Here is a 24,577-nt window from a genome sequence, read left to right as displayed (position 1 = left end):
TTGAGTCAGTCTTCGGCCGCCATTCATTCAAGCAAGCGAGCAAACAAAGTTGAGCAATAAACGGAGAATAAGATATTAATTCCCTCTGCTCTTTTTATAGTTCACAAAGATTTTTAATGCCAATAATAAAAGTACTATAATAACCGGATTTAATTTTTTTTTATTAAGTGTTACCAATAAAAGAGAAGAAAAAAAAAATAACTAAGGGATACCCTTAAAGAAGAAAAAAAAAAAGATAAAGATTCTTTTAACAAAAGTGAATCAACACAAAAGAGCATTATACACGCCAGTGAAGTTCCCCATTTTTGTATCTGAAAACAAAAAAAAAAAAACGTGTTTTATTGAGGTTTTATAGTGAGAAAGAAAATGAATTTAAGAAAAAATAATTATTAATGATTAAATACAAAGGATATACAAAAAATCATTAATAAAATTTAAAATTAAAAGCAAAAAAGGATTAAATATAAAAATAATCCAAAATATATAAAAAAAAAAGTCTAAAAAATAAAGTGATTTTATTCTTTTGTTATAATAAAATTATTATGACTTCAACAATTCTGCAAGCGTCAGCACAAGCAGCATCAACAATGGCATGGTCAAATGAAAAACTACGTTTATCTTGTGTCGACAACATTGGATTAAGACAGTTGTGGAAGTTAATTGTATTAAATAGTAGCAACAACAACTCCAATAGTACTAACAATAATAGTACTAACAACATTATCAACAATAACAACAACCAGAACAGTAAAAATGTAAGTTATTTTTACATATCAATGCTAACATACAGAGTTTAATTATAATTATACATGTATAATAATAAGTTTATTAATAAATCATTGAATAGTAAACAAATTTATGTATAATTAAGTAGTAGATTATTTTTTATAGGGCTATCATTATGGATATTATGGATATCCGTTATATGCGTTTATTATAAATTATAGAAAATTAGTTTATTTTTTTTATATATATTGTTTCGATTCTGTTTGTTAACATGCTTTTGCTATGACACGCGACCGACTACTCTGAGTCTGACGGTGAAATTTAATAATTCAAATTTAGTTTATGTAAAGGTAATTCAAACCGGATATCCGGATTGTAAGAAAAAGAAAGTTTTATGTTACTTCTGACGTTGATTTTTTCTGTTTTGCCTTTTTTTAATATTTCGATGTCGTATTGGAAATAAAATCATAGAAGATGAACTGTTTGTTATTCAACAATAAAAACCATTAAACGTGCCTTGGACGTTATAATGTTTTGTTGGAAAATTACAAAAAAAAAAGCATTCAAAATGGAACGTGACAGATCATTCATCATGCAGTTATTTGTCAAATTAGTAAATTTCTTTCATAAGTGTGTTGTATGAGGTGGGTTGAATTTGGCTTGAAAATGTACTTTTAAGATTGAATTTGACAATTAGCAGTATCACTAACTTTTTCCACTCCGAATTTACTACGATGGATTTTGAGATAGTTTTATCGGGAAACGTAGGATGTTTTCACCTACGATGAATTTGTGATAAGGCTGAATGTTTTTTTGTTTAAATAAGCGTTGAATGTAGCCCGTTTGAAGATGAAAAGGAACAGATCTTAGAAATATGGTTCAAACCTTGACAAACAGTACTGTACAATTATGACTAGTAAATCCCTTTGACATTATTTGTCAAAAAGATAATCTTCACTCTTTTGAGATTTGACATGTTTCGGTGAAAAAATGCGTAAAAATAATAAATAAACAGCCTAAAGGTAAATTAAAATAAACAAGTTGTAGACAAATTAATATGCGTAGATATGTATTTAAATTCAAAATACTCGAAAATAAAAATAAAAACATACAAGAAACGGACATTTTAATTTATTTTGACATTTATATGTCATAAAAATATGAAAAAAAGAAACATATAAACCATTTGAAAACATAATAAAACTAAAATTTACATATATTATAAACCAAAAAGTTTATTTGAACATACAATTTGGTAAGCATTCTGCTAATTAAGTCTTTATAATATGGATTTAAAACAAAATTAATTACTAAACGTGTCTGTTGTATCGATGGTGAAAGTTTTAATTTTTATAGCAATCGATTTTTCAGGTTTCGTTAAATGAAACGGAAATGTACATAAGTTGATACAGAGTAGGTATAGGCTATTTAAAAAATAATTATTATTGTTTTGAGTTTGTTGATCCTTAGTTAATTTCTCAACACATATTTTGTGGTGAATATAAAATTAAGAACTGTCAAAAATTGATTTTTTTTAACTTCATAATTGGGATTTTTTTGACAGCTCCGATACTAAAAAACGAACAACTGTATTTAAAAACTGGCGTGGAATTGCCAACGCTATAGTTGATAATTAAAAGTCAATGAACGACAAGTTATGGAGTAAAATTGTCATTTTTAGACTATCAATTTATCGACTTCGCATTAGCCGATTCCATCTCTGAGTATAAGCAAATCAGCTTTTCAACATAAAATTCCCCATAAATTTTATTTATTCAACTCAAATAATTTGTCTTCTTTTAATCCACATCTACAATAATTATATTATTCACATTGACTTGACACATATCCAAGTTATTTTTCTTTGATAAAATTGACATTTCCGTCACAAGTTCCGCTCTCTACAATCAAAGTTATGTAATTCTATGCCAAGTTTGAAAGTGGAGATTTCCAATTTAAATCACATTCTTTTCCCACCTTATGTATACCTTGCCTACCCCCACAGGCGGACATAACATTAGAAAAGAATTAAAAATCTTAATGAGGTTGGAAAAAATTAGTATATGAAATATCACCTCACTTATTATACTTACCACCATATCTGTCATTTATGTTTTGCATTACAGCGGATGTTTTTTTCTTTTTATGGTAAAACGATTAGTTAAATATATAACTTCTATCCACGATCATGTTCTTTTGAAAATAATATTACTCGCTATTCATATTAATTTAAAAAAAAAATAAAAAACTGCACTGCGAAGTTGGTACCTATCTACAACTCATATTTATCATAGAAATTTACTATCAATTGACACTTATAAAGTGAACACAACGAAACTGTCAAACAATTTGTTTGCATCAAGTGATTTGGTTCTGCTGTAACAAATACAAATCAATTGAGGTCAAATTGAAAAATTAGTAAGATATTTAAATTAAAATGTGTGATGCCTAGTGTCTATGATGATGATGATGGAGAACAAAATGCAAAACAAAAAAACATCAAACAAATTGTCATTTACATAAGAAAAACAATAAAATAATAAAATGATTGAACACTGAACACGACTCGAAGAGACTAGCGACATGTGAATTGGCGGTGTTCAGCTAATTGTATTCATTTTCTTATTTGGTTTAATTTTTTTTTTTCACGCTGCATTTTTATTTTTTGTTTTTTGTTCTTTATGGGTTTTGACACTTTTATAAATGATGTTTAAGTGATACAAAATTTATTTAAAAAAAGGGTAGAGGTGGGTTATTATGTTTATCTTTCCTAATGATAAGATAATAAAATAATTTAAAATTATTGTGGAATCTTATTGTGTGTTATCGGAATGAAATTCGTTAATTCAATATTTACTTGGATCGGGGTGAAAACAGAGAGCATATTTTATTTATGTTTGAAGTTTGATTGTGCGATATCGCACGGGCGAATTGTAAGATAAAGGTAAATCTAAGCAAATATTGTGTTCATTTGTATGTTTTTTTTTCTTTTGATTTTTTTTTTTTTTGACATTTATGTGTAGTATTTGTTTTATTTAAGAATGGAATATCTAACTGTTAAAGAGTGTATTTGTTTCTGTATTAGTTAGGGATTATTAGACGTAGACGAATTGAAGGCATGTGTCTTGGATTAAGACTAGAATTTGCGACCTCAATTTGAGGTTATAAGGATCGGATTTAGTCTTGAAGGCGCCCGTATATATTTATTTTGATGCCATTTATCGATGAAGTTTAACTTTCCAAATATTTTATCACAGTTTTTGACGCTTCAGCTTACCATAATCGTGGTGAATTATATTAATAACCCTTTTTTTTGACAGAAATGTCAGAATAACTCTGCAAACAAATTTGATTATAATTGCCATTCCAAAATAATTTTTGATAGGTAATTTCTAAGACAGTGAAGTCACCACTATTTTCTAAATATTTTGTAACTATGGTGAATTTGTTTGTTTTCAAAAGAAATGTCAAAACAAACTTGAACATTTTAAAACAAAGTTTCATTTTAAATATACAGTTGACATTAATGTGCACTGTGAAATTTGTACTTTCATATACTTTGAAACAACAACAAACACAGTTTATCAGAGGTGAAGTCTAAATTTTTGCAAATGCGACTTATTTTTTTAACAAATTTTGTGTTGTCCTTGTTTCCTATCATACTGTTTTGGTGACTTTTTTCACCCTATCACTATCCCGACTGAACTTGGGTCATCTGGATGGGTTATCTAAATAATGAAAACAAAAGAATTGTTATTGTCAAATGGAGTGCAACATACTATTCGCAACAATGTTGAACATCTCCATTGACGTCAGCGATCAGAAATAAATCAAAGGTCGACCTCATTTACTACTGGCGTCTTCTTATCTTGAATCAGAAACAGAAAAAAGTCAAATGGTTTTTCATAAGATTTCAAAGACCAAATCAAAGGTTATAAACTTAACTGGGTGCGTTCTTATCTTTTATTTTATTTTTGTTATATAAATGTCAGTTGAAGTTAAATGATATTTTGAGATTTCAAAGGCTTCAATTTGCTCACGCAGTAGCTAAAAAAGAAGAAATTAAAAATCCACTGCGTAGTAATAACTCACTTTAAGTTAAAGTCAGCTATGGAAATGTATTTATCACTAACTTTATGATCTTCTGACATTTTAATATAAAAAAAAAAAAAAAATCCATCACAATTGCCATAAGGTGAAATGAGTAGGTATTTTGATACTAACGAAAGGTCAAAAAACAGATTTTTTATCTTTGGAAAATCCATTTATAATCATCTTTAATTGCTTATTCATCAGAAATAAAGTACCTACATACTAGTATTCCCCTGTGTTATGACCTTAATTAAAGCTGTCAAAAATCATGACAGTTGTTGTTTTTTTTTTGTTCCGAAAGTTGTTGGATTATGTCATTCCTCATTAGTTTGGTTTTATAACAGATTCATATTTGCAATATTTTTTACCGGTAACTAGGTACCAATTCCAGTTATGAACACATTTAATAATTTATTTTATTTAAGCAATTATTATTAAAATTTAAGTGTCAAAATTTGATTTATTACATTTCACTTAATTTTTTTTATATTTAAATATCTTCTACTGCCGTTTTATAAAAAATTAAATCGTGAGTAAGTCTTAAATGGTTACAATTTGGAAATTAACTTGATATCTAGTTTTCTATTAAAAAATTCAGCATGTTCAGTTTAGTAACACCCTAACCACAATTTTACTGAAAAAAAAAAATATTTAATTCGCCTACTCACTTTTTACCACAAAGAATATTCTTAACTGATTTAACAATTGTCAATGTCATTGAAGACATAACAATAACAGAAGCCTCATACTCATGTGTCAACTTCTATACTAAACCCACTCAATAAGATAAATAAATTGACAGTAAATTTAATTTTGCGAGTCATCAGTTTTTACTGCTAACAATAATTTCAACAGACTTTAAGTCTCTTCAATTCAAATGAAATTCCCATGAACTTCTGACATATTACGTCAAATCAATTAATGCAAACTTCTTTTTTTTTAACAAAAAAGCAAAAAAAAAAACCGACAGCCATATAAAATATGCGAGGCAATTTCCGCAACAAAAAAAAAAAAATGTCTTACTCATATAGTCACTACCTCAATTCGAGTGACCATTAATGTCAGAGTATTTAAGCAGACGTCATAAGGCCTTTCTTACCTCATCCATTAAATAGATTTTTTTTTTATATAAAATAAAAATCTGACACAGATTTTTCCTTGAATAAAGATGAATGACTCTTTGGGTTGTCAGTGTGTCTTCACTTAAATTCACATAACGGTAATTTTCTGTGAATTTGATTTCAAGGTGAGTCAGAGTTGAAATTAAACGAAGTCAGAGGTGAATATAAATATTTCAAAGAATTTTCCATGGTAAATAAGTCATCACACCATTAAAAAAAATTGTAATGAGCATGGAACACACCTGTTGAAAAGGCGTGTCACACAAATATTATTCTTGTTTTGTTAAACAAGCAACACCACCTTGTCATCACTCTTGAACTGTTTAATAAAATAAGAAGTATAAGTACATTTTTACAGTGCATTCCAAGAGAGGTAACTAACCTTACATGTACACAAAACAAAATATTCAAACAACACTTTAATCGTTTTGTTTGTTATTGGGTATTTTTGTGTTTGTTGTCTTCTCTTGGAGGTAAATGAAATTCTATATGAACACAACCCTTTCTCAACACTTATACTACTTCAACAAAAAATATATATTTTTTTTTTTTTGTTAAGTGCAACTGACGTCAATGCAAAAAACCAGAAAATCAAATACATATACTTCAAAGTTAAATTTGAAATTACTTGATTATATCTATCGGAGGGGTAGGTAGACGCGGACGTGATGGTAGCGTGTTATTTGATATGAAAAAGAGCATTTTTTTTGTTGTCTGTGTTGATCGCTATAAAATTATGCCATTGTTTATTAGATAATGAAAATGATAATATTTTATCAATCAATATTATTTAACAAAAGAAACATTTGTGAAATTTACGAGTGCTCATTTATATTCATCTCACTTATGTCAAAAAGTCATACCTTACACTTTTTTCATTAAAAATGAAAAGAATACTATTTTTGACAGTGACATATAACATCTGTCAAAATTTAAATATCAAACATTTTCAATTCAAATTTTTTGATTCACCACAGTTTAGATTTCAAACACAAAAAACGTTTAAGCCAGCTTGATTTTTTTTTTAGAGTTTTTTTTTTGGGATATATTGACGTCAATTGGATGTTGTTTTCCTTTTTAAATTATTCAAACGAAATAGTAAACATGCATAATTTGTTTGTTTCAAAGAAATTGCAAAAAAAAAACAGTGAGAAAAGATCTGTTTGTTTGTTTATTCTGAATTTTAAGAGGTTTTCTTTGGAGTTCAAAATTCTCAACTGAATTTCTTTAAAGTGATCGCATTTTTGAGTGTGAAATCCGCAAAGAATCAAATTAATTCTTTGATAAATTAATGTGACATCAAATTTGTAACAGTGTGACATTTAAATGTCATTATTTTCATTTGACAGTTCTTACTTGGTGAAAGTGTAAGCAAATGGTATTTTTCATACTGTTTAGATAAATATATCTTGATATTTTTCTTCAAAAACTACAATTATTTTGAAAATTATTCAATCAAAATAAAAAAAATTACTTATAAGTTCTTGTACATATTTGCAGTACAGAACATAATTTTTACAATATTCTTTTGCTATTAACTACAGTGATTTGCACATTTTAAGATATAGAACAATTTTGACAGCAAAAAGTCTACCTATCATATCAAAACTACTCATATCTCATCAAAATTTATGAAAACAACTAATGAGACAAATAGCTTAATTTCCGCAATAAACTATATAGAAAAAAAAACCTCATAACAGTAAGTAATAAACTTAATGCGCTTCTAAACTCGCTACTAAACTGACATATTCAAGTATATTACACGGAAAATATTAAAAGTCAAGGAACTCAGTTTATCATATTGACACTGTGGTGTGGCAACAGTTTACTTATGGTCTATAACTTATTTTTTGTATATTTGTGTGTAAATATATAACAACTCTACACTTCTACAACTTATAACTTAACTACAAATATCCAGAAACAAGTTGAGTTCATTAAAAAACCACTACACCAATACTAGCATAAAAATCTGATTGTTGAACGCATTTAAATCAATAAATCACTCAAAAAATAAAAATAAAATTAATGTTTTGTAACTCCCTCTAGCAGCAGTAAATGTACGCACTTTTTTGTCTACACTACACAAACTAAGTGTACATAGAAACTTGTGTTTTTTTTGTAACTACCTACTTATAAATTCTCATTTTATGTCAACACTTAAACATGGTTAAATACTAGAGAATAATTATTTAAGTTGTTTAAGCATTTATATTGCATTTTAAAATAAGAGAAAACAATTAAAAAAAATTAACTTCTACTACAACTATTCGTACTAGAACATTGTATGAGATTGTTCTGAGTTCAATGAAGTTTCATTTAATTTTTTTTGCTTTCTGATTTTGATTTAAAATTTATTCTGACGTCAAATTTTACCTTGAATTTAAAACTCACGTCATTTTTTTTTTCTATTTTATGTTTCGTTATGAGTTTTTTTTATTGTTTTATTTGGCATATACAAAGTTCGAGGTTTTGTGTGAACATAATTTTATTTGCAATACAAAAATATGATAATTTGACAGGTGGTCATAGAAAATTATTATTTTTGGAGACATCCAGTTTTATTTATTTTTATACTGACAGCTGGGTGGTTTTAATTTTTTTAAATATAATTTGTATAAATTTGTGTATACATACGTATTTCTCGCAGCAAAAAAAGTGTTATTTTTAATTTTATATTTAAGTATCGATCAAGGTTTAAAGAAACTTAAGGCATTTTGAGATTTTTTTGGCAGTACACCTTATAAACAAAAAAATGGTTGACATTTTTGACTTTGACCGATTCTGAAAATAGCTTAACGCATTTAACGGTTCCATTCAGATTAGTTTTAAAAGCGTTCAGGTGATAATAAAAGACCTAATGTCAAAAAAACAGATCTCAGAATGTGTCAAGACTGGTAAAAATGTCAATGACTTATTTTAACAAGTTCATTAAACTTCTACTTCCTATTTCAATTTAATCTTAAACCCCTACACTATTTTGGTGAATTCATAAAATCTCCTTGAGAACACAAATTACAATGGAAAAATGTTTCAAAGCTTGACCTACAGCACAATATTTAAACAAATTGACTCATTTCTATATTTTTGTTGTTGTCTCACCTAAAATAATTGCTCACGAAAAATCAATTACTTTGAATGAGCTAAATTATCAATTTATTATTTCTCAAGCCACTTGACAACAACTCAAGTAAAATAGTGACGCGGACCACCCGCCATGTTTTGTTTTTTTTTTTTTTTTTTTTTTTTTTTGTGGGTCAGCAAACTTCAAAATACCGAGGTTGTCAATCGTCACGTTATAACAAGGCGCCATATTTTAAACCTGTCATTCATCAGTGGTGTAGAAATTAAAATTCACCTCTGGATGCTATGTGTGGGGTGTAATCAAGTACGAGTGTAAGCATATATAAAACCTAATTACACATTAATAATAGAAAATAATACTCTCTCGTTATCTCTTAATCGGAGGGCGTGTATTTTAATTAATTTAATTCTTATCTGATTAGATTGTTTATGGAATCTACTGTTTATTTGTAACTTAGAATTCACCTCTGTACACTTTGGTATACTCCCAGCGATTATTAAGTCCAATAAAACTGTTTGCCTTTCTCCCAATGTCACCGTTTCTATACTCGATTAAGTGTTTTTATCAAAACAGCACACAGCTACGCTATCTACCGGGACCACCAGCATTTTGTCTTGAAAACATTTTTGCATACAAATCGATTTATTAAGTAAAATCACAATTTTTTATATCATGAGACGTGCTGTTTTCTAAAAAGTCAAAATTGCAGAATCATGGCTTCTTGTGGGGCCTCCAAAACCACATTTGAGGGCGTGAAGGAATCTCTAAATGGCAGATAAACATTAATGTCAAAATTGATGAATTTAGGCCCTTGATTAAAAGTCAAAATATAAAAATAGACTGAGGACAACGGTGCCAACACTGTCAGATTCATTGGGGAGATTTTTAATTGATTCTGAACCCCTCCCCAATAATAGCAATAGTTCTGGCAAAAGAGAATATTGTTATATAAACTATTAAAATTGTTCAGAAGGAATGGTTAAAAAACAATATTGTCACGTTTTTTGTTTTTCAAATGAATTTTATGTTCAGAATATTGATTTGAATGGAATAATTTAAATTTAATTTCACAATATTGCATATTTTATATTTTCTGTTATTTTTGGATCTACCTAAACTTTACGATTTTTTTGTATGCATAAAATGATTCAGAATTGATTGATGATATTTGTTTGTTTGTGTCAGTAATACAAATATAGATAATTGAAGTTGTTTTTCTTTATATTATTAAGTTCAAATCATAAAAATAAAGTCGTAACTTTTTATAACTTTTTGCGAAAAACGTGTTGTGAGAGTTAATAATATTGGAATTGCGTTTATATTTTTCTCTTACATTTTACACGAAGAAAATAATAATGCAGAACGAAAGATTTTCATTATTAAAAAAAAAAAGAAAAATGTTATGCATATTAATCATAAATCAATCAATTTATCAATAATTTTGTTAATTTGACATATTGTGAAGATCTGTCAAATCCTTATTTGGTTGATTTTTATGACATTGAGGTTGTCTGTGAATTTCTAGCAGTTAAGTTTAATTCAGCAAATTTCCACCATTTTGACACATCGCAAAAACTCTTAGTACTGTTTTTGACAATTGACTCATAACAAGAAATTTGACTTTAGAGGTGCAAAACTGCCTGTATTTATTGTATGAAATTGAAAAAAATACACCCGTGTTAAAGAATTTCGTTAAGTTTTCGTTCAATTTTAATTTTCAGTCTAAAAACTATCCCTAATTGCTTAGACTCATCCTCCATTTGACACACCGAAATGTCACTACGTTTCCTAAATTAATGACATTTGATCCTATACTAAACTTTTTTTATTTAACTTCTTTCAAAATTTTGTTTTGTTATTTGAATTTGTCTTTGAACTTCTATTCTATCTTTTTTTTCTATTTTTATTTGTTTTGGGGACAAAATATAAACTTATTCAAAAAAAAACGTCATTATTTATTCTCATAAATGTTTAACAATTTTCGCCATTTTAATAAATCACACGTCTGTGATTGAAAACAAAAGTGATTGCATAATTCAAATGAACAATTATGTTTTTGTTTTGTTTTTTCTTTTTTTTTACTTTGAAAATAAAAGTAAACATTTTAAAAATGCATATAAACCTAAAGTTTATCTGTCTTCGTTTAAAATGTCAATGTCGTGCTGATTTACACGACAACACATTATCCTAGCTGTCAAAATTATTTTGTTATGCACTTTTGCTTTGGAATTTAAACGAAATGTATTAGGTACTTTAATTTTGTTGTGTTTTGTAAATAAAAAAATAACGAATAAAATTTAAATAGTATTTAAGACAATCTTTACTTTGTTTTTTGTCTCATTATGTTATATCATTTTTTTTTTCTATGCATAAAAGTATGATTGAGAAGATAGAAAACAACTTTTGATAGATGTCCATAAAATTTGACTTGAGATTTTTTTTAATACCATTTATAATTTATAATTGTTATAAATTCAATATGGCAGAGTAGACAGAGAGGTTTACTGATTTGCCGGTTTGTACTCATTTTTAATGGGCTGTTAATATAATAAGTGCTAATTGAAAAAAAAGCTCCATTCTTTTTTTTTTCAACAAAAAGGAATGGAATTTTTTCTTCTTTATTTATGATGTTTAGGAGGTTTGTGCAAAATTTCGAACAAAGCTGACAATTGTTTGTTGTTTTCTTTTCTTTATACTTTAAATGAATTGTTCACGATAATTTTGACAGACAATGAAGTAACTATAACAAACAGAAGTCTTTTGATTCTTTGTATTCATTCTATATTGTTTTTGTATTTTTAAATCACATCTAAATCGTCTATTCAAATCACAGCAGCTGTCAATTAAATAGGTGCATTGAAATGACATCTGTCATAATTATGATATGTTTTTTTTAAGAATTCCTCTCTTGTATATGCGATTTCATCAAATGTCATTTATATGATATATCATATAAATGTGACATTCCGAGCAAATGCTTCAAAAACAATAACAAAATTTAAATAAGTTGCTCGCGAAGATTGACAGCAAAACAAAATTTATGAATGGATGTCTATCCAATTTGCATGGAATCGGAATGGCGTAGGATCATAGTGAGAAAAACAATCACTAAACTATTCAGAAGATTTTTTTTACACAAATAACAGAGATACGTATCAGTATAACTTGTTGTTACCTTAAATGTCAATATCCCCCTTTTTATATCAACTTTGTTTCTTTCTTTCTCTTACAAACAGAAAAAAGCTTAATTGAATGCACAAGTAAATGTGGATTTCTGTTGACAACTTTGATTTACAAAAAAAAAAAAATAATAACTTACATGATCAACACAATGAGGTCAATGTAAATCTGTCAAAGAATATTAGAATTGTCTCTCTCACGTTTTGTTAACGCATGTGAACACCCATTGACAAGTGCATCACGAAAAACACCCTCTATTCATAAATGGAAATTGATTTATTATTTAATTATAAGATAATAGTAGAAGGAGTTAGTTAATATGCAATGTATTTTTTTTTTTTTATTTCCAATGAAAAATCTAACTTTATTGAATTAAAAGTAAACGGAGATGTGTGTTGTCAGAGTTATGACGTTTCGTATGAAATGTTCCCTATATCGGGTGGATGATAGATGAATATTTTATTCATTCAGAAAATTAAGGTGTGTTTATATTTTGTAAAAAATATTTTTTATAAACAATTTGTAAGATTTATTGTAATTTTATGTTTTTTTTGTTTTTTAATTAAATTATCTTTTTATACAAAGTGTTTAGACAGGTTTCTTTTGTGACTAAAGTTAAATTGACATTCTTAACAAAATAGATTTTTTTTTAGTTAACTTTATGAATAGAAGTTTTTGCATTTTATTTAATTCTTATACATGTTTAATTATCGAAATAATAGTTTTTACAAAGTTTAGAAGAACACACTTCGAACAGTAAGTCGAATTAACCTAATTTTTCTGAACGCATGCAATTTAAATGTCAATTTTAGCTGGGTTCCTTTTTAGTTGTAGATTACTCATGACAAGAAATCTAGATTTACTTATCATCTTCCCATGTGAAGGTAGTCAAAAACCTACAAAGGAGCACTGCTTTTCATGAACTACACTAGCCGTGTTCCTTTGTAGTAACCTACACAATTATCATCCCTGGTACACTTGCACAAGATGGTGATATTTTGAGATTTATTACAGGAACGTTTAACTTAATCCTCTTATTTCCTCTTCAGTTCGTCGCTCTAAAACATTGTAATTACTCTGGCCATGAACTTATTTAACTCTAGTACACTATTCATAAAAATTATAAAAAGTACTTCGTATGTGAGTCATTAACAAAAGGTAAATCCATTCAAACTTATGTTTATTTAAGATAATTATCTCTAAATCACATCTTGAAATATCATTCAAAGTCACAAGATATCCATAAAAAAGAACAACTGTCAAAAACATGATTCCTTATTTTTCCTTCAAGATAATAATTTTATTTACCAACTGAAATTACTAGCGCTTTAGAGAATTACACTTCTAGCTGATTGACTGCTTAGCATGAAAAAAAAACAACAATTCTGATAATAACTCACCACAATTTATCTTTCTTACCTCTCCTGATAACTGTCAAAAACAAAGAAAACCTACTTTAAAAAAAAGATAATAAAAAAAAAACTTCCTCTGATATCAAAAACAAGGCTATAAATCAATCTACTTGTTGAGTTCTGTGGTATTAAAATACCTACTCTAATTGCCAAGAATGTATAAACGCAACTTAAAAAAAATAATGAAAAATTAATTATTATCAGTTAACTGTTGTTCGTGTCAGTTTAATGGTGTAATTTGATACTCATTTTAACATTTTATTTTAAATTTTTGTTCAACTTAAAAAAAAAATAATTAATTTTAAAACATCTTTTCGTCATGAATTCCAAGGTATTTTCTTTCATGGTTAATAACCATTTATAGCTATTTTTATCAAATAAAGAAACAAATCACTACATCTAGTAGATGTATAGGTATTTAGGTATAAAAAATGTCATCGTGATGTTATTGTTTCTTTATGACAGGTTTTTTTTTTTTTTTTAATTCTTTTTCCTTTATTAATATTTTATGAACCATGAATAAAAAGTTTTTGTTTTGTTTAACTAATTAGTATTGTTTGTTTATTTTTTTGTTTTTTTTTTTTTTTTTTGCAGAAAAACAGCGAAATCAACAGTGAAAATCTAGCTGAATTCTTAACAAACCGTGACATACTGCCACCAAGTGAAATGTCATTGCTGAAATTCTTAGCAATTGTAAGTACCTATTTTCTTTATTAAATAATAGAAAAAAATGTGGTTTTTAATTAGTCATTGTTATCAATATTGTGTAGCTTTTTGTTTTTTCATTGACATACAAATGAAAGTTAAATCATAAAATCATAAATCCACCAAGTTAATTACTGTCAAAAACTCAAAAATTTGTGGGTTTAAGGAATTTTTAATCAGTCGCTTTTCTTAAGGTGGTGATAGTAATTCGTAGAAATCTAGTACTACCATCTATTCCTATGGAGCAGAAGATTCTTTATAAATTGTAGTATTATATCTACTAACCATCTTCTCATAAATAAATGATCTAGTACTTTTACTACTATATGCCCTTCTAAATTCAATTCACTTTTTGCCTATGAGTTATATGAAATTATTAGGTTATTTAAGTAATAGAACCTTGAACCTTATAACAATAGTGAAAATCAAATGTATTCAAAAATAACTCACAGTTTAAAAGTATTCTAAACAATAAATCATTTTTATTGTGATTTTTCAAATGACACATTTCCTCTATCTGTCAAATGCACAATACATTAAAATTAGTATTCTTCCAGTGATGCTTCCTTAAAAACAACAACAAAACAAAATTGTAATAATAATTAAACGCCACTGTTTGCTAACCTTCCACTTGAATATACATACAATTTGTCAAAAAAAAAAAAAAAAAAAAAAATAAGTAATAAAATTAACTTTTATTTTTAAACCTTTATTTTGTTTTTTAATGGCTAATCAAAAATTCATAAAACATTTGCAATTTGTTTTGTTTGTGTGTTGTGTTGATTTTTATAAAGTCTTCACGTGATGACAGAAAGGAAACGTGTTTGTTTTTTGTCGAACTTCCTTTTCCCCGTTTTGACATATATATATTTATCAGAGTATTTGTAAACAAATATGGATATATACAAACAATAATAAGTTTTTGCTTGTTTTGAAATAAAAAAACATAGAATTAAAAAATCCACATTAATTAATTTAGGTATAGGATTAAGAAACATTCACACGATTGTTTACCTTTTTTTTTTAAAAACTGTAATTTAAATAAATCAATGTCTAGCTGAAAAAAAAATTAAAATTAAGTTGATTAGCCGAGAGACGCCGTTTGATTTGCATAATATAGAGATTATACCGCGTCATAACTCAACGTTATCTTTGCAAGGAAATAACTTATTAGCTGGCCCTATTTTATTTAACAAGAAAGTATAAAGTGCAAAAAGGTTGACAGGTGACAAGCAATGTTAACAGTCAATTTGACATTTTTACAATAGATCTACTATGATTTTGAGCTATCTTTCAAAATGGAATGAGTTTGACATAATTAATATTATTTTTTCTTATGTCAAATTTTTGTTATGAAATAAAGTTCCAACTAAAAATAGACTACTTTGATATTGATAAAGGTGCATGTTTTATAAACATGATTTGAGACCACATGTACATGTTTATGAAAAATGATAAGAATATTTTTATAAACATTCACATGGTGCAAATGTCATCAGTAATATGTTTAATATTATGGAGGCTTGTGCTGGTTTTATTGAGGCAAAATGGGTTCACCCCAAATTACTTATATAACCACTCTTTATCAATGGTTAAAGTGTTTGCTGACGTCGACTATGGCTTCTGGAGTTTTGAGGCCTACCCGGCTTTTCCATAAACTATCATTTTCTTTATCTCCTTTTATTTTTTAATGAGTTTTTTTGCGCAGGAAATGAAATCTAAAGAACTGCCATCTGGTTCGCAACTGTCATTTTAGGGAAGTTCATAATAATTGAGTAATACGTTTTGAGCAAAATCTATACGGAGATAATGTATTTGTCTTGTTGTGGGACGCGTCTAACAATGCAAAGTCAATCAAACAGATCTCCAAATCAAAGAAAAACGATCATGTTTAGATTGTGAAAGAAAGCTTATAATGTAAAATTCTGACAGCTAATAAGGTATGTTCGTTTGAAGTAGAATGGTAGAAGGATGTTAGTGCATTTTGTTGTAGGTATTCAAAAACAATTGCAACAAGCTGTCAAATTCAAAGATAATTTAAGTATTCCTACATCGATTTATTCGCCCTTGCTTGTGTACAAAGCTTGCTAATATAGAACACCGGCTCAATTTTCGTCCAAAACTGTTCTATTAGTTATTTGTGTAGGTATGTGTTAAGGCGCGTGCGGCAATGACCTTAGGCTTTTCAAATTCAATAGACGATACGTACATCTAAAACATAAAGCTGTGTAAACCTAGTTAATGTGAAAAAAACTGGTTCAAAATAGCTTTGCTGTTTTGACAGCTGAACTTGAAGTTGTCAACATTATAATTTTGATACTGTTCTGTCTTGTTTGTATGTACTTGATCGTGGCATTATACTTTTAGTTCATATTTCTATTTATTTTGGATTTATTTTGAGATGTTTTTTCAAGATAAACTGAGTTAATTATTACCAGATGACAACTGAATTTTAAGTAATAAAAAAAAAACAAAAATAAAGAATGTCAAAAAGTTTCCATAGTTACTGATTCGTTATAGCTTCATCTGTGAGACGAGAAGATTATCAGTGTTGAATCAAAAACAAAAAAAAAACACTACGTCAATGGCCCCCGGGTTCATAGTAAAACAAACTTTCCCTTTCAACAATGATTGACGTCGTCGTCATCGGTCGTCGTTCAATTGAATTTGCCATAAAAGTGAAATTTAAATTTCAAAAAAATGCCTTCACTCTTACGCACAGAGAAAGTGTTGTATTGTGAATTGTGACCGCTTTTATTTACAAAAAAAACCAGACCAGTTCAATTTGTAGGTATACATGGATGATGTGCATTGTTGCATTTAAAAAATGCTGCTGCAAAAATGCAATCCTTTGTGTATGGTGTAAACGTCATGATAGTGGCGTCCCAAATTTGTCGCGTTCCTCATTGTTGTGCTAATTTTATCACAAAGAGATATGACTTTACTGGGTCACCTACTAAATTTACAACTGAACCAGATCTTTTATGCATTTTTTGTTCGATTGTATGTATAATTATATCTACACCATGTCGCCCTACTTTCAAGGTTTGTTTTTGAAGGTTTCTCAAAAATATTGCTACAAAATATAAATACATCGTGTATAAGAGAATTGTTTGCCAATTTAAATGTAAACTTTAAAAACACGCTAACATCTTCACAATAAGCTTAGAACAATATTGCTGATAAATTTCCAATGACATAATAACAAACTCTATTCAAATATTTGTTTATTTCATTTCTTATAAACACGTTCTAAATTTTATTTTGTTTTCTTATTTTGTATTTGTAGAATGCCTTGGAATTAAGTGCCCCTGCTTCGCCTGTTTTATTACAACAACAACACCAACAGCATACAGCTGCAGTTGCAGCTGCTGCGTGTAAACCAAAAGGTTGGATGCAGCTATCGGGACATCCAGAGAGGTAAGCATCAAGATAAATTGTTATTGTTTTATTATGTTTCATGTCGGTCTGGAAATAAGTTTCAAAATTGTATTTGCATAGAATTTTTGATATGTCTGACGTTTTGAATGTCTATTCAAATGACATGAACAAGTTAGTGTAAAATTCTAAATATTGTTTAATTTTTGACATTTCTTTGAATGCATTCATCTCATAGAATCAGCATTTGAATGAGATTAGTGAGAATTAAAATTAAGCTAATATGTCAAATTTTTGACACTTATGTGTCATTTGATCTATTTTGTAGCACTGTTCTCACATACAATTGGAGAATTTAAAGAAATAAATTTCAAATAATTCCACCACCATTTATTTGGGGATCTGTTCGAAAAATCCAACAACATGAACATGAACACCCCTCTCGAAAATATTTTGTTCAAAAACTTCAAGCAAACACACAAAGGAACATAGCTATTGAGTTAAGCTCAGTTCCGTTCGATTACTTTTTTTGCTACAAAATTTGATTTCGTTTTAAATTTTACTAAATATTAAAAAAGTTGACAGCTGTCAATAAAATCATTCCACACCTATTTTCATCTCCATTTTTACACCCAAAACTTGACATTCCCATACTAAACATCAGTTTTTTTTTCTTTTTCATTGCAGTATTGTACCAACATCAACTGGCATCGTTCGCAAACGCGTCGTCAGTCCAACTGATCACGAAGCCAATGCCTACGAATTCTTAACGAACGATCCATCAGCCAGCAAACTTGTACCCAAATACTATGGTGTCGCCGAATACAATGGCGATGCTTATATTGAACTACAAGATCTCCTGGCCGGCTTCAAGGACCCCAATGTTATGGACATTAAAATGGGCTGTCGAACCTTCCTCGAGTCTGAAGTCACAAACAAAACACTCCGACCCGATTTGTATCAGAAAATGATTGCTCTTGACAATGACGCCCCCACTGCCGAAGAGCACGAACTACAAGCCATCACAAAACTACGTTATATGCTTTTCCGTGAAGCAATGTCATCGTCGCACACGAAAGGTTTTCGAATTGAAGCTCTTCGTCGTCGTGGTGCCAGTCCTGTCAAAGATTTAAAAACCGTTCGCAATACCGATCAAATCGAAGAGACAATCCTGCAGTTCCTCAATTCAAATAAAACTATTACAAAAGACTTGATCAAACGTCTAAGACAAATGAGAACTCTGATGGAGAAGTCTGAATTTTTCAGACATCATGAAATTGTAGGATCGAGTATATTTATAGTTTATGATGATGAAAAAGTTGGAGCATGGTTAATAGACTTTGCCAAGTCGAGACGTCTTCCTGCCGATGTTCAAGTCAATCATCGACAAGAATGGATACCTGGCAATCGTGAAGAAGGTCTAATTAAGGGAATGGATGAACTTATTAGAGTCTTTGAGGGAGTGTATGAAATTCAAACTGGCAAAAGGCTAACAAAGTGAAGAATTTCTGCTGTAGCATTTCTCTGCAAATTTTTTTAAATAATTTTTAATTATTTTTTGCCTCAAGACTGATCATAATATATTAAATAACTGCATCTCTTTTTTTATCATTTAATTTAAAAAAAAAAAATGCATATTGTTTTGGCTTCATTTAGAACTTGATTATTTTGTATTTTCTAGTTTTTTTTTTTTTATTTATAATTTTCTTAATTTATCATTTTTTCTTAATTTTCTATTCCATATTGGAAAAAAATTTAAACAAGCTTTGTCGCAGTAACCAAAAAAATGCGCTTTCTATGTTTTTCGAGGAGTTTTTATCCTCTCTAATCTGTAATTATCTAAATGTATTATTTATGATTGTATCTTTAATTTTTATCAAATATAAAGTTGTATAAGATTTAAAAAAAAAAAAAAACAAATTTGAAAAAAAACGTATACAATTTAAGAAAAATTGTCGACTTTTTGTTCATACTTTTATAATGATTTTTCTTGTTAATTAATTATAAAAAAAAAAATTGTTATTTAAAAGAAAAACAAAACAGCTTTTGACGTATTATTATAAAAATAAAGAAAAATTGTATTTTTAAATTTGTATGTAATAAAAAACAACAAAAATTTATCATGAAAATTCTGTTTTATTTATTTCCTTCTTTTTGGAATAATTATTTTTCTAACTCATACGGGTTTGAACCTCAAGCTCTATCATTCATTTGCCAGCTACTTCTAATCTCACACACAAAGTTGATTGAAATTCCCTTTCAGGAATTTATCAGTTATTTTTCAAATTTTCAAATTTTCAAATTTTGAATTTTTAACGTCTGTTTTTGTCTTTATACACCCCATCAATTTTATCTGCCATTTTACTACAATGGCAAGATTTGAAGTTGTCCGAAAAATTGTCATGAAATACCAGGTACCCATGAAATGTAGTAGGTTAACTAGAAGAATTTACAACGAATTCGATTAGCGCCAAAAATAATATTAAATTCCTTGGGGTATGCAACGATAGTAAATAATTGATTAAAAAAAACAGTATACGCAAGTGGAAAAGTTTTCTTCAATAAAACGCCCAAAGTTAGACTATACAAATTACCTCGGCGAAAGGTTTGTTTGAATAAAAACTTTTTGTTGCCTTTTGATTTCACTGCTAACATTCATGAGAACCTGGTATTTTGTGAACACTTTTGAAGATTTTTTTAGAAAAGGCAGATCGAGTTCGGATGGAGAACGCTAGCAGAATACTAATTTGAATTTGAACTCGATTAGAGAAGAGTTCCATTAGGTTTTTGAAGTGTTTCTAGTACATTTTACAAATCTATAGAAATAAAATAAGTTTGAAAATTGAAAGCAAGAAAATTCTGGATTAATATAAGCCGCGTTGCTTTGCACTTTGGAATCTAGTACTTACTACCAACTAACTACACACACATGCTTGCAAGGAAGATTGGAATAGAATTGAAAATCAATAGACTCGAGAGATTCCTTTCTCTATGAGTAAATTACTCAAGAGACCATAGTTTAAATTTCAAAAAGAATTGGCAACCAGTAATTTTGAAAAGTCCGTTATTTTAATCAATAGATGGACTCGGAATAAAATTTTACGAATTGCATTTAATTTCGATATATTTGACACGTATTGTTTTTTTGAAGTAACACTTTGGGTGCGTTACATTTGGGCTGCCATTTTGACACTTAAATGTGATGCGTGTATATTTGATGTGTCAAATTCTATTTGACACGTTACCATTACTACTCCAGTCAAAGCGTCATTTGACCTTGCGCACAGAGGCACTGTCAGTTTTTATTTCATGGATCGATAGGGGTACATTGAAAGGCTTAACCCCAATTTCTCACCACCTGATCATTCTTTTTAGCGGAGTTATTCACAAAAATGCAATTTTTGGGATATTTTACTTTTAAGCTAATATCTTTGCTCCAGATTGTTGTAGACCAAAAAATAAAAATACATTCTCTTGCTTATAATATTTTCTATTGTTGTATGTAATTTCATTGTATTTGAGTGAGTTACTACAAAATGGCAGCCAGTTGAAGTCAAATTCTAGTAGTTAAAAAACACATTTTCGTTTTTATTTCGAAAAAAGTTTATATAATGGTTAACATTTTTCTAACCTATTTTGTAGCCCTATTCATGTCCTGCATTTTAAAGAAAAAATCAGCCCTTTACACCAAAGATGGCCGAGTAGGGTAGAGTTGCCTATTTGCGTCCGTCTCCAGTGTCCGGCCACCTTTCGGAAAATCGTTATAACTAGTGATTTCGTAGGCTTTATTCCAAAATTGCGCTCTTATGCTGTTCTCACATATAAATGAACAGTATAAGAGCAAAATTTTGGAATAAAGCCTACGAAATCACTAGTTATAACGATTTTCCGAAAGGTGGCCGGATACTGGAGACGGCTGCAAATAGGCAACTCTACCCTAATTGATAAATGAACGCATGCAAAACCGTTGCGAAAACACCCAAAAATATCGTTTTTTGGAATAACTCGCCTTCAGAGTGTCTTACGACAAAAAATGATTGTTCGATACAACATTTTCTATCGATTTGGTGCACATTATTTTTGTTGAAACAAATAAAAAATAAGCAATATTAAGTCAAAGACGTTTTTTGGTTTAGCAAACTCTTGCCGTATTATTTTGTAAACGGTGCAAGTATTGGCTAACAAAATAAAATACTGTTGTAGTCCTTTAAATTACAATTTAAAAAAATTTACAATTTAATTTAAAGGACTACATACTACATACAGTATTTTATTTTGTTAGCCAATACTTGCACCGTTTACAAAATAATACGGCAAGAGTTTGCTAAACAAAAAAACGTCTTTGAATTAATATTGCTTATTTTTTATTTGTTTCAACAAAAATAATGTGCACCAAATTGATAGAAAATGTTGTATCGAACAATCAATAGCTTTATTTTTAGTCGTAAGACACTCTGAAGCCGAGTTATTCCCAAAAAACGATATTTTTGGGTGTTTTCGCACCGGTTTTGCATGCGTTCATTAATCAATTACTCGGCCATCTTTGGTGCTAAAGGGCTTTAAAATGCAGGACATGAATAGGGCTACAAAATAGGTTAGAAAAATGTTAACCATTATATAAACTTTTTTCGAAATAAAAACGAAAATGTGTTTTTTAGCTACTAGAATTTGACTTCAACTGGCTGCCATTTTGTAGTAACTCACTCAAATACAATGAAATTACATACAACAATAGAAAATATTATAAGCAAGAGAATGTATTTTTATTTTTTGGTCTACAACAATCTGGAGCAAAGATATTAGCTTAAAAGTAAAATATCCCAAAAATTGCATTTTTGTGAATAACTCCGCTAAAAAGAATGATCAGGTGGTGAGAAATTGGGGTTAAGCCTTTCAAATGTACCCCTATCGATCTATGAAATAAAAACTGACAGTGCCTCTGTGCGCAAGGTTAGGCCCTTTTTTCCGACGGCGACGCTTTGACTGGAGTATACTGGCTGAATACAATGGTGTAGCTATGGCTGTAGCTTGTAGCGCAAGTTGAAGAATTCTCAACGTTCTGCTCTGCTGCCGCCAACTTTTGTTGTTGTTTCCCTCAGTAAAATTTTGACAGTACTACAAGCTTTTTTTTTTAATTTTCAGCTGAGAAATTTTACATTGGGCACGTTCAGGAAATATTAGGGACTAGATATTTAGGCAACGTCATTTTCTGAACGGAAATTTGAGTAAATTGACTAAATTAGTTTGGATGTGATGCTATTGTCACATTTCGAAATTTATTTAAGAATTTTACCGGTCGCATGGGTAAGACACCAAATTTCACTTAACTGTAATGAATAAATAAAATTCATTATAACCGATAATGCACTTTTTAGTTGTTTTTCACACAAATAAATCTAATTTTGCTAAATTAATTCTTTAAATAAAAACAATCTGCTGTCATGTTGACAAAAAAAACTTTCCTAAATTTTCTTGCCTAACTTTCCAGTCAGCTTTCCAATAAAATTACCTAAATTGGAAGGATTTTTTTTGACAGCTGACCAATCACAGACCGAGAAATTACCTGAATATTTAGTCCCTAACGTTTCTGAACCTGCCCATTTTTAAGAAACTTTCAACTTGCCAAAAAATTGTGAAAAAAATCTATATTCATCCTTGAACGGATGAATAATAATAGATGTGCTGAGTTGAAGATAGAGAGAGACTATTTGTTCACAATTTTTATTCAAATTAACAGTTTTTTTTTTAATAATGCAAAGCAAAGGAAGACGTGTCAGTCAGTCAAAATATTGAGAGACAATTAGCCGAATTTGAAAAATCTTGAAGCTACTTAACAAAAAATCACTTTCAAAAATGGTTCATAAAAACGCACACAGAATTTCTGTATCAAACTTCATATATCTTGGGAGAAAAATTAGTTTAACCTACCATATTTTTAGACGTCCTTCAAATGAGTTTTTTAATTTTTATCGTTATGCGAAGTTACGTTTTGGATTTTATTTATGTCTTTGTTTGACCAAGATACAAAGAAATTACGAATATACTGAAGTGGCAATTTTTTCTGTAAAATAGGATTGCCAATGCCAAATAGTTTTCCATTTTAAAAGTGAAAATTCTATTTGTTTTTGTTCGTATTTTTTAGTATCAACTAGGACTTTGCATCTAAAGGGATACAGTTACATTTTTAAAATTTAGGCAGATCCAAGCTTAGAAAATATGCAATTTATTTTATTTAAATCAAGATTTAGGTTAAGTTTGGATCTGCATAAATTTAAAAAATGGAGCTGTCCTTTTTATATATATATATATTATCTCAAAAACAAGAAGGCGTAGGAACATTATGGTTTTCAGTGTTTGATGAATTGACAACTGAGGCAGTTTCATTAATCAGTCCATTTTTTATTGAAACTCACAGTAAAATAGTACCCATTCAATGTAGTTTTTAAAACTTTTTTTTTCACAAATTTTGACTTCGAAATTGATCAATTTGAAAAAAAATTAATGCAATAACTTGATTTTAAAATTAGAATTAAATGTAAAATTCTAAATTTTGAAAAACGTATAATTCATAACTGTGAGTGTTGCCGTTGTTTTAAAATATTTTTTTTTTTTGATTTTAAGTACCAAATATTTTAGAAAATGAAAGTAAAATTTTCGGAATTAGTGGTAGTTTGGGAATATCAACGATGCTCAGGACAGGAATCCTTCAAACCGTTCAACTCGAAAACGAAAATTGTTTTTCGACTTAAAATTATCTCGGGAACTTATCGTCTTTAGTGGTGACTATGGATAACCCAGTCACCAAGGATAAAAGAAATAGAATTTAAAAATAAACATAATTATGAATAAATGAATTTTATTTCTTTTTAATTTAA

At 28.7% G+C, this 24,577-nt stretch overlaps 1 protein-coding gene across 2 annotated transcripts; it reads left to right on the top strand.

Moving 5' to 3' along the window:
• Positions 1 to 19,534, top strand: LOC129913916 (inositol-trisphosphate 3-kinase homolog). 2 transcript variants are annotated; one of them, XM_055992893.1, is made up of 4 exons: positions 1 to 755; positions 14,214 to 14,312; positions 17,614 to 17,744; positions 18,390 to 19,534. In XM_055992893.1, the coding sequence occupies exons 1-4, from the start codon at positions 543 to 545 to the stop codon at positions 19,201 to 19,203; spliced, it is 1,257 nt and encodes a 418-aa protein (XP_055848868.1). In that variant the 5' UTR covers positions 1 to 542; the 3' UTR covers positions 19,204 to 19,534. The 2 variants fall into 2 exon arrangements, with proteins under 2 accessions (XP_055848868.1, XP_055848869.1); XM_055992894.1 differs by lacking the exon at positions 1 to 755 and adding an exon at positions 13,829 to 13,950.
• Positions 19,535 to 24,577: the final 5,043 nt, after the last annotated feature.

This window comes from Episyrphus balteatus, chromosome 3 (genome assembly GCF_945859705.1).
Source record: "Episyrphus balteatus chromosome 3, idEpiBalt1.1, whole genome shotgun sequence".
NCBI classification, from domain to species: Eukaryota; Metazoa; Arthropoda; class Insecta; order Diptera; family Syrphidae; genus Episyrphus; species Episyrphus balteatus.
This window is presented reverse-complemented; position numbering and strand designations above follow the sequence as displayed.

What these genes read in the sequence shown, in the direction of transcription:
- LOC129913916 (XM_055992893.1), top strand. Translation starts at nt 543, where the DNA reads ATGACTTCAACAATTCTGCAAGCGTCAGCACAAGCAGCATCAACAATG. An exon ending in ACAACCAGAACAGTAAAAAT is followed by an intron (nt 756 to 14,213) that starts GTAAGTTATTTT and finishes TTTTTTTTGCAG; the next exon opens with AAAAACAGCGAAATCAACAG. An exon ending in CTATCGGGACATCCAGAGAG is followed by an intron (nt 17,745 to 18,389) that starts GTAAGCATCAAG and finishes TTTTCATTGCAG; the next exon opens with TATTGTACCAACATCAACTG.